Genomic DNA, 11,305 nt, shown 5'->3' with positions numbered 1-11,305 from the left:
GGATAGTCCAGAACTGTCATTGCCATCATAGCAGGGAGATAATATGGCTAGAAAAAGATATCATACTCAATAGTTTTCTAAAAATCTGGTACAGGGAAATAATCTTATGTTTGTGTCCTAAAACTCATGGGGACGAACTTTTAACAAATCTTGCTATTGTCTGCTCAAGTGGAAGTTATTTCGATTGCACATGTATGGAGATCTAAGAATAACATCAACATATATAAAATAACTTGACAATTAAATTTAACATCCAGCATTAATCTAACACAAAATAGCACTATCTCGAGTTAGGAGTTTTAGTTACAGTGCATCATGGCATAGAACACTCATACTGAGAGTGGGCAACAAAATAAGTACTGAATAGTTGGATTAAATCCTTACAACTGATTATATGCTAGAAACAGCATCAAAAAATGAGACAAATATCTTCCATCACCCCACCAAATTACTCCTTCTTCAAGTGCTTAATCTTCTTTCCAGGCTTGGGTTTTGTGGCCGATTGCTTAGGAGTGAGTTCTTCAGCCAGTATGATATCATTAACCGATGTTGACATAGCAATCCTCTTGGCAGGAATGGTGTTGGAGCTTGCTTCTGGACTCGAAGTATGGTTAGCAGCCGAGTCAGCTCTAGCGCAAAGAGATTGTTCAGATGTTTGTGAGGCCTGCATATGCCATTTACAAAGGAGTTACTATGTAGAAACAACATTGGAAGCAATGCAATAATACGCAGACAGATTGGCTTATAAAACCACATGACTACAATGCCAAACAGAAAAATATAACTTCATTTTAATTCAACCTTTCCAATTTCTTCCTCTATAAAGCTAACACACAGTTCTGATATATGTGTATATTATGGATCATTTGAATGTTTTGGATGAAAAATAAACAAAGGGATTGTAGTGAAATATATATGCTAGATGTAAAAACAATGAAGTTAATCCCACAGCATTCCAGAACTGATTCACAACACTTATAGATGATGAGTTTTCTCAGACTGCTAAGAAAAACAACATTTATGGCCAGTGTTGCATATATATGAGAAATCGGAGAAATTGTGGAGCAGGGCTGGAACATGATTTGCATGAATATGCTACTATTGTGGAGCAGAGGTGGAACAGTCAAACATGAGTAACTTACTTGGTTTGTATTAGGAGCGTTGGTGGAATTTTCTAGAACAGGAGGATTGGTTGGATTCTGAAAAATGTGCAGAAAAATGGTTACTGTTTGCAGAATTAAATGTAAAGGTTTTAAGCAATTAGAATGACACGGATATTTGAACCTGATTGGTGGTGAGGTAGTTGTGAAACTTGTTGTAAAGGTCTTCCTCATTAAGTATTTTCACGACTGAGAATTGCCGGTATTGTGATTGATACTTGATACGAAAGGCGAGTTCTCTATTCAGCAAGACATCGAGTTGAGCAGGCCAAATCTTTGGGTTGTCCTCTCCAGCCTATTGATAACAACAACTAATATAGTTAATAATAGCTAAACAAATAAACTGGACGTAAGAATGGAAGTTATGCGGCACTGTCAAACTCACCGTCTTCATAACTTCTCTAATTTCCTTAGCAGTCAGTTTAGTATAAGGAATACAATCCTTATCCCAAAAAACAAAGATCCCCTTGTGTCCATCATATACTACCTCCACTTCAACTTTGAATCTAAGATGAATAGTACAATATAAAGTTAATGAAGGCATTACAACAATTATTTACATGTATTGAAATGGCAAGAGAGACTTCTCACTTGGTAACAGGTTCCGAATTTGCATTCCCAGAGGATCCAGTGCATGACTCAAAATACCAACCATTTTTGGAGGCTCTTAAACCGACGGTAGTCCCAATCGTAGTTGCATAACAATCCTATTGCGTAAAACAGTATAAACTTCGTAGTTGCGTAACAATTATCTATATAACATAAAAAATGTAGAATGATACAAATATGAAAATAAAAGGCAGACCTTTCCCAAATCAGAGATTTCTTGGATACTCTTGACCTCACCCAAGCCAGTCCAGAAGTTGTTAGCAGGTTGAATGGTTGAATCACAGGTTAGTGATTGGGAAAGGGCAGGTATATTGGACAAAGCAGTTGCTCCAAAACTGAGAGAATAATATATTAGTATTTAACATGCTGCAGTATGATAGTCATATATTTATTAAGATGGTTATTAGGTTCATAAGACATTACCTAGCTTTGAATTCGTCGACTTGTGGATGCTCCAAGTTTATGTAAAGCCTTGAGCCGTTCCATGCATTGGATAGACACGGGAAACCGGAAACTGCCATAACATGTGATGGTTTGATAGTTAGATTATAAAACTGTCATTAAAAAGTGGATGATAATAAGTAAACATCCCATGAAATTTTTTTATGCTTTAAAAGCAGTTATGCCATAACATGTGATGGTTTGATAGTTAGATTATAAAACTATCAGTAAAATGTGGATGATAATAAGTAAACATCCCATGAAAATTTTGGTAACCTTAAAAGCAGTTATAAATAAACGACTAACACACAAGTTGAAATGGTAATGAAACCTGTATTTGGCTTGCACCAGGCATGTGTCAGTATGACAATAGTAGGCCCATAAATGTTGTCCGGGGTAGTGTAGTTCATGAATTGCTTGCCGTAATCATCCCATAAGACCAGCTCAATGATATTTCCTTCGACATCACGTAAAGTGACGTTGACGCAAGATTTTCTACCACCACCTCCATGTTGGGTCTTAACAACATCTTGCAACACTCCAATGACATCTGCAAATTTGAATGAGGAAAAAGAATGACATAACTAAAGTCTAAACTCAATGGGAAACAAAAAGGCATAAAAATGAGCAAATAGTATAAAGAACATATTAAGTGGTATCTGACCATATAGCAAGTCATGTGTGAAGTTCCCTTTGAGAAAGTTTTCAATCGGGTGAAAACAGAATTTGTGAGTTGGTATTCCGGGTATGGCGACACTCGTCATCGTAGTTCCTCCGTTGAAGACGAGCTTGAGTGGGTTAGAGCAAACTTTCAAAGGGGCATCGTTGTCAACAGGTTCTCCATTATACAGAAAAAAAGTGTCATGCTCCTTGACTTGTTGAACCCAATCGTTGAAGTCTCTATTCCTGGTGGTGACATGAATCTTATCACCCTGTTAAAAGGATGAACAAAGTAATATATTAGTTTCACACAAATCAGTATAACGTATGAAGTAAAGAAAACCATAAACAACATTAATAAACAAAGTGACCTCTCCATCTTGAATGACCATTTCAATGTGCTGATAACCATTTTTTTCAGTAACAGTCCACAAATCAACAACCCTAATAGCCATTTTCCAAATCTGGTTTCCCTTGACCAGATCTTTGATAAGGATCGGAGCCCTTGACATGGTTCCTGCGTTAAATGTAAAGTGTGGCTTATCATAAAAAAACATAAAAATCACAACTTTGAAGACAGAAAACCGGTATGAGAGTGGAAAGGAACAACACACACATTCAAGCCAGATTTCAGAAAAAATAAAACTTTAAGACACCAAACAGGTTTGAGAGTGAAAAGGAAGAGAAAATCAAATGTAAACATGAAACGAAGAACAGAGCAACAACACAAACATTCCGAAAAACCACAACTTTGAAGGAAGAGCAAATCAAATAAACGGTATAACATTTTGGGGTATGGAAACGAAGAAAGATACAGCTAACTTCGCAAGATTATGAAGGAGATGCTCAGCGATGTAGGGTGAGAGGAAATACGGCGAAGATAGGGGGTGAAAAAATGATACCTGAGCGTTTGAAAATGATGGAGTTCGGTTGACCACGGTGCTTGAGAGTTATGCAGATAGTTGAGAAGGAAGAGTGATAAATCTGTGCTTCTATAAACTTGTATAAGCGTGTATAAGCATGTATTTGGAAGGAGGGAAAAAGGTTGAGTGAAGTACAAAAAGTGTTGTTGAAAAGTACAGAGAAATAGGAAGTGTGGCCAATCAAAAGAGCACGTTTGGCCAGATGTAATATTGATTTTGTTATTTACAGAAACATCCTTTTGCCTGTGGGAAATGTTTTGAATAGAAGGGTTAAATGGTAACTTTGGCCAATTTATTAGTATTGGGTAGATAGTAGATTTTGAATTATATAGAGTTAAATATAAAATTTATTCATTAAATAAAATTAAGACAAAATCTTTTTTTAATTTTTTTAAACTAAATAAAAAATTATAACTCATTTTTAATTATGAATCAGAATAGAAATATATAAATATATAATAATAATTATTAATTTTGTAAGTGAAATATATAAATATATAATATATAAATATATAATAATTATTATAAATTAAAACACTCATTTTTTAAATTTTTATAATTATTATATAAATATATAAATATATTTATAATTAATATATAATAATTATTATATAAATATATAAATATATAAATATATAATAATTTTTATAAATATATTATAATTATTATTTAAATATATAAATTAAAACACTCATTTTTTTAATTTTTTTTATAAATATATAATAATTATTATAAATATATAAATATATAAATAAAAAATTATTTTAATTTTTTTAACTAAAATTATTTTAAATTTTAAAATATGAATCAGAATATAAATATATAATAATTATTATTCATAACTCATAAATTATATCAAAATATATAATTATTATTATTCATTACTCATAAATTATATCAAATTTATGATATGTGAATTAATTAATATCCTAAAATTAATTTTTGGGATTTTAAATTTTTTTTTTGTTTTTTCGGAGATGTATCTCCGAATTAATCAAAATCCCAATTTTTGGGATTTTTTCGGAAATGCACTTCCGAAGTCTGGAAAAATTTAGAAAAAAAATATTTCGGAAATGAATTTCCAAAGCGGAGTAAAGTGGAGTTTTCGCTGGGGTGACCCCCATAAGGAGGTGGGTAAAGAAAAAACCTTAAAAAATAAAAAGGGCAATTGATACGACCACTTGATTGTTGAGGTTAAGGATGCTTTCTTATGTAACACACTTAATTTTCACAAACTTAAATGGTCGGCTCTTTGAGGAGTTTTGGTTCTTCTCCCCCCTCCCTTTTGTTTTCCTTCCATTCTTCTCAATTTTTTTAAATAACTATATTTTCCAACTAAAATAACAAAATAACCATGTTTCCCACTATTTTCTAAAATATCTTTATTTCAAATTAAAAAATTTCCAACGCAAAGCTCAAGCAAACTGAATTGGCGCCTCTAATGAAGACTTTAGAGGACAAGTCAGACGAGTTGGTGCTTTAAATGGGCCAAGTCAATCCAATTTGGCGCCTCCTTTTTATTCTTCAAAGGGGGCGCCAATTCATCTAATGCTTCCATTGTTTGTACTTTTTTTAATTGAAAATAAAATATTATATTTTTATAGGTACCACTTAGTATAATAGAGATATGTCTTTTACCATCTTTTTCATACCTCTTCTCAATTTATTCTTAATATTTTCTTCATTTGTTCTAATATGAGTAGTAAAAGACATGAACATGTTTTTTATTCGAGAACCAAGTCGTTTTTTATTTAACTGGAGTTTCGAGTAACTTGAGAGGAACTTGATCCTTTGGTTAGACTGAGAGATTAATGATGGTGAAAGACTTAGAAGAATTGTTAGGGATATGATGTTTGTACTTGTTTCATACATCTCTATTGCGGATTACAATGATGATATCCAACGTATGTGGGTGCCAATTAAATGTGACAATAATGTTATGGATATGATGTTTGTACTTGATGATATTGTTTTGATTGTTGTATGCTCTTAGATATGTTGTAGTGTTAGGTTTTTATATTTTTTATTTGTGTTGTTGTTTTAGACATGTTTGTGTTTGTTTTGTTGTAACCAAAAATCGTTATCTATAATAAATTCCAATGTTACAAAAAAATTAACATAATCTCTCCCCTTTTCTTCCTTATCGTATTTCCGTTTGGACTGCAATAACACTGATCACCAGGTTCACTACTGTGGAGATGCACCATAGTGACCGTGTAAAAGTGCAGTTGAGCATGCATCAAGAAATCCCATATCCCTCGAGGTGCTTGGGATAATGGCATCAACATAAAGTCTCAAAACAATGAAACTTTTCCGATTAAACATACTTCACTAAAGCTGAGTATCGTGAATGGAAGCGTCGTCATCACTCATCAACAGGTCATAATCGACGTTGTCCTGCCAATAATATCTAATCCAACTCCTAATTATATGTAATTGTATAGAACAATTACAACTGAATATGTGTCAGAAAATATGTTTTTAGTCGACCCACGCCAACAAGCTTCAATATCTAATGCGTAACAAAATTACCAAACCACGTACACAAAATTCCCTACCAAAATAAATTACCAAACCACAAACACCCAAACCCTCAACTAATATATGTCACACACCCAATCACAAAACCAAGAGCATACCCCATACCACTAACAACCACATGATTATAATTAAAACATCCAACGAAGATATGCCGCCAAAACATCATACCATAGTCAAAACACCCAAGAAACATATGACACCAACACTTCCTACCATAGCCAAAACACCTAAACATCACAACACCTAACAAACATATGGCTATTAAATACCTCCAGCGAAGCATTTACATAAATGTCGCCATTCAATAAACCAGCCCATCCACCAATAACCCCGTCAACCCAAGTAACTTTTTTCCACTTCTAAAAAACAACTTCAGGATCTGAACAAGTCCGATACTAAACACAAAGATAATGACAGCGAAATAATTAAAGGTACAGAAGCAAGATGATAAATAAACACATAGATGTATCATGGTTCCTCTACAATTGAGAGCAGGCTAGTCCCCTTGTCCCACAAGAGATTTTCACTATAATCAAATAGATTACAACTTGGCTAAGAAAACTAGCAAGAGATTTCACTTGCTGAATCACACTAGAGAGAGACTTCAACTGCTCGATCACACTAGAAAAAGACTTCTGCTCGAGCAATCTAGAAAGAGACTTCATTTTCTCAATCAACCTAGAAAGAGACTTATGCTCAAGCAACCTAGCAAGAGACTTTATTTGCCTAATCAACCAAGAAATATATTTCTTAACAAGCAACCTAGCAAGAGACTTCATTTGCTCAATCAACCTAAAAAGAGACTTCCACTAAACTCTAAACAAATAGTTTAGGAGAATAGATAATAACTATACTTGATATAAACTGGGATGTATAGAAGAGATACGACACATACAAAGATTCTTAAAACACTTAAAAATTCTAAAATATACAAAGATAAGAAATCTCAAGACTTTGTGTAGCAACTAACTTCAGTTTAACAATATGTTCAATATAGTTCCTTGTTAGATGGTTGGTTAGTTCTCTTCCTTAAAATCTTCAACTCCTTTTATAGAGGCAGTAAAAGAAACGTTGGAAAGTAACTTGTACAAGTAAACAATGTTGAGAAACAGTTCCAAGAAAGACGTTGGAAGTTGATCCTTTTAAAGATCTTCAATCTTTGTATAGAAACATTATCCAAAGTTTCTTTTTGTGAACTAGGTGTCTACCAAGATGTTGGAGCAAACAAACAGAAACATTTCAAGTCGTCCTGAGCCTTGCGCTAAGCGCCTTAGTTGACCTTCTCAAAGATTCTGACACACACAAGTATAACTTTTCTGCAGAATCTGATACATCTTCAGATGTTGAGATAAAGTCTCACTCTTTAGAGTCTGAGGCTCCTTCAGAAGCTGGAACTTCATATTCTGGCCACTCAGAATATGATTCTTGTGTTTCTCTTCAAATGATCTTTCTTGATCAGAACCTTTTTAGAGTTCAACTAACGATCCTGCACACTTGAACAAATGTTAGCAAACCCTATTGTTCTTTAAATACTTTGTTATCATCAAAACCTAAAGGGTATGATCAATTTTGTTCCAGCAAACAACACAACCAAATTAGAACATGAGCAATAAACTCAATTACGACAATGCATTAATGCAGCCACAAGAATACGTAGAAAATAAATTCTTAGGAATGAAATTTATGGTGATACTCTTAGGATCTCGTATCAAACATCTCGACAGGTGAATCAACATAGATTTATACGAGAAAGGGTACCTCGTGGTGTGGAACCGTTGGCCTATATGATCAAATGGGTCATTATCATTAGTGTTGTTGACATATATTTTTTTATTATTATTCAGTATCTATTGGTTTTATTTGTAGTATCAATTAGGATATTATTGTATCAAATCTTTCATCTCTTAGTATATCTTCTCCTTAATTAGTGGGGTTGATTATGAGGCTTAGACACACACACACACCTATACATACAAATACACACCCATATTATGTGTGTGCGCGTGTTTCTGTGTGTGTATGTGTAATAATATAAAAAACATATATTCAAAATGATATCAGAGTGTAGTTCTAATCCAGAGATCTGTGGGTTATGCATAACAGAAGCATGATGGGCCAATAACTCACAACTCCCTGGATCGGAACCACACTCTGTTACCATGATAGAATTTGAGTTTGGCCGAACTCAACCTTACAAAAAAGGCTTGTAAGTAGATAGGTTTCACTCTATATAAACCTTTTGTAAGCTCCATCTTTAACCAATATGGGACTTAGGCTTTTTCCAATGCACCCTCCCACGCCCAAAATTAAGTGTTTAAATATTATATGCAATTGAAAGTTAATGTTTCGTCTTTAATTTTTTATATTTGGATATTTTTTTGAGAGTATTGGTTTATAATTGTGATATTTTGTTTAGGAGATTGGAGGGAGGGGAAGAGAGGGTTTTGAAAAACAATTTTTTTAAAGAAATATAGAAAATTCTTGAATATTTAAAACATGGTTTTGTATAGGAGATAAAATAGCGATTATTATTAACATATTTTTAATTTTTGAAATACTATAATAAAATAAATTATATTTTAACAATTTGTCTAAGCCCTCCAAATTCCTCCTCCGATACAATTTTTTAGTTCCCCAAATTAGGGGAATTTTAGTGTATGAATAAAAATAAATCCCCAAAATTCTCCCCACCTAAATACTTCTATTCTTTTTTACTCAATTCTTTCATTTTCTTCAAAGTCCTCTCATCCATTCCCCACCAAACTCTCAAACAAAGCCTAAAAGTAGACACATTTGCAACTTCTATATTCTTGGCAAACTAGCTGTCGTGAGCTGCAATATTTGAATTCATTTGTTTGGTTTTTTAAATTTTCTATTTTCATATCTAATTTTGGCTATACATTTTTTAAAATTTTCTATTTTCTTATAACTAACACATACTTAAATAAATATTAGTCGAGAGGTTCTATGAACCTTGCGTTTGTCGCGAAATTAACAAAGATATTAGTAGATGGCGGTTTTGTAATTATGTCAATAATTTTGCATGATCTGGAACATGTTGCAATTGTAGCTTTTGAGCTACATATCTCTCACAAACAAAATGAATATCCAATTCAATGTTTTTTGTGCAAGCATGCAAGATCGGATAGTGATATAACATCATTGTGCTAAGATTCTCGCGGAGAAGCGTGGGCGGCAGATAATGAATGTGTGACTCATTCAATAGAAATTTGATCCATAACACTTCAAATGTGGTATGTGCCAACTCCTTGTACTCAGCCTTTGTGTTAGAACATGCTACAATTGATTTCTTATTTGAGCTCCATGCAACTAGATTAAGTCCAAAATATACACATGAGCCCGAGGTTGATCGTCTATCATCAGGATAACTGGCCCAATCTGAATCATTATAAGCTCATAGTGAGAATCCTTGCATGGAGTTAGTTGGTGCTAAGATGAGCCAGTGAGTTATAATGTCGCTTAAGTATCGGAGCATATGTTTTACTACACTCCAATGTGACTCTAACTGATCAACCATGTATTAGCAGGCTTTGTTGACACAAATCGCGATATATGGATGCATGAGAAAAACATATTGTGAGGCTTCCACTATGGACCTTTAAAGGAAATAATTAGATAATTTTTCATTACCATGCTTGTTGAGTTTACAATAACTGAACAAAGGAGTGCTCACACCATTTGCCTCAACCATTTTGACTTAGGATACAAATACTTGATGTATTTTGTTTGTGCTAGTACCATAGATCCATTTCCTTGGTAATGTACTTCAATGCCTATAAAATATTAGGGAATGTTAAGCTTCTTAAGAGTAAACTACTCATGCAACTTCGTAATTAGATTATGAAGCAAGTTAGAAGATGACCCTGTGAGTAGTATATCATAAACATACACAAGAGAATATGTTATGACATTTTGATGGTTGTAGATAAAAAGTAAATGATCACATTTGCTTGAGATGAAACTAAATTGAATCAGGGCCGGGTGAAGCTTTTCATACAATGTGCATGGTGCTTGTTTCAAGCTATAGATGGACTTCTTTAGTTTACATACCAAGGTGGAGTATGTGTCAAGGAAGCCCGGTGGTTATTGAATATACACCTCCTCTAGAAGATCACCATTTAGGAATTCACCGTTAATATCTATTTGTTGCATTTCCCACTTATAGGTTATTGCTAGAGTCAGGATGATTTGAATTGTAGTTGGCTTAACCACATGTGAAAAAGTCTCATGAAAGTTAAAGCCATGTTATTGATGGAATCCTTTTCCACTAGTCTTGCCTTGTATTTATTGATGCTCCCATCTGAGTTTTCTTTGACTTTAAAATCCCACTTGCATCCAATGGTATTTCTATGCGGGGATAATATTGTAAGAACCAAAGTGCCATTCTTGATTAGTGAGTCGTACTCATTTTTCATGGCTTGGAACTATAGCTATTTTTTTACCTATAGAACTGAAAATTCACCCGAGAACTGGTTCATTGGACCGACCAAAACGTCTCTTGGTCTGGTAATAGATATAATTTTAATCTGTATCCAGAATGAAGAATTAGACCACTTATCCAAAGGGTACCCGGTAAGCATTGATATAAATTCTAATTTTTTTTCATTTCCTTATTTTTTCCCTCTCTCCTTTCAGTCACTCTCTCTTGTCTCTCATACTCTTCCTATTTTAGTTCCTTCTCTCTCTCCTAGGGCTTCATCTTCCTTTTGATTAAGCCACAATATTTACTTTCATGAGTGTTATCTATTTGAATCATTTCTATTAGAGGCTTAGTGTGAATTTTTCAAGCCTACAACAATCGTGTAATGTATCCAAACTCTATTCTTTTTTATTTCTGTTATTATATTCTTTACAATGTTTGCATGTATGAGTTGTTGAATAGTCCTCTACCTAGTATCAATTTTGACATAAAATGTTGGGATTTTGGAATCGTTCTTGACCCTGTTTCAA

General features: G+C 33.5%; 1 protein-coding gene across 1 annotated transcript; it reads right to left on the bottom strand.

The window, feature by feature from the left end:
• Positions 1-448: 448 nt before the first annotated feature.
• On the bottom strand, positions 449-3,382 carry LOC131632359 (uncharacterized). Its single transcript, XM_058903113.1, has 10 exons — positions 3,242-3,382; positions 2,875-3,142; positions 2,542-2,760; positions 2,193-2,283; positions 1,966-2,104; positions 1,752-1,867; positions 1,546-1,666; positions 1,285-1,455; positions 1,143-1,199; positions 449-664 (listed from the first exon to the last, which is right to left on the bottom strand). The coding sequence occupies exons 1-10, from the start codon at positions 3,380-3,382 to the stop codon at positions 449-451; spliced, it is 1,539 nt and encodes a 512-aa protein (XP_058759096.1).
• Between the last annotated feature and the right edge of the window lie 7,923 nt (positions 3,383-11,305).

Source organism: Vicia villosa, unplaced genomic scaffold, assembly GCF_029867415.1.
Source record: "Vicia villosa cultivar HV-30 ecotype Madison, WI unplaced genomic scaffold, Vvil1.0 ctg.000938F_1_1, whole genome shotgun sequence".
Classification (NCBI taxonomy): domain Eukaryota; kingdom Viridiplantae; phylum Streptophyta; class Magnoliopsida; order Fabales; family Fabaceae; genus Vicia; species Vicia villosa.
Note: the sequence above shows the minus strand (reverse complement) of the source record. Positions and strands in the feature narration are given on the sequence as shown.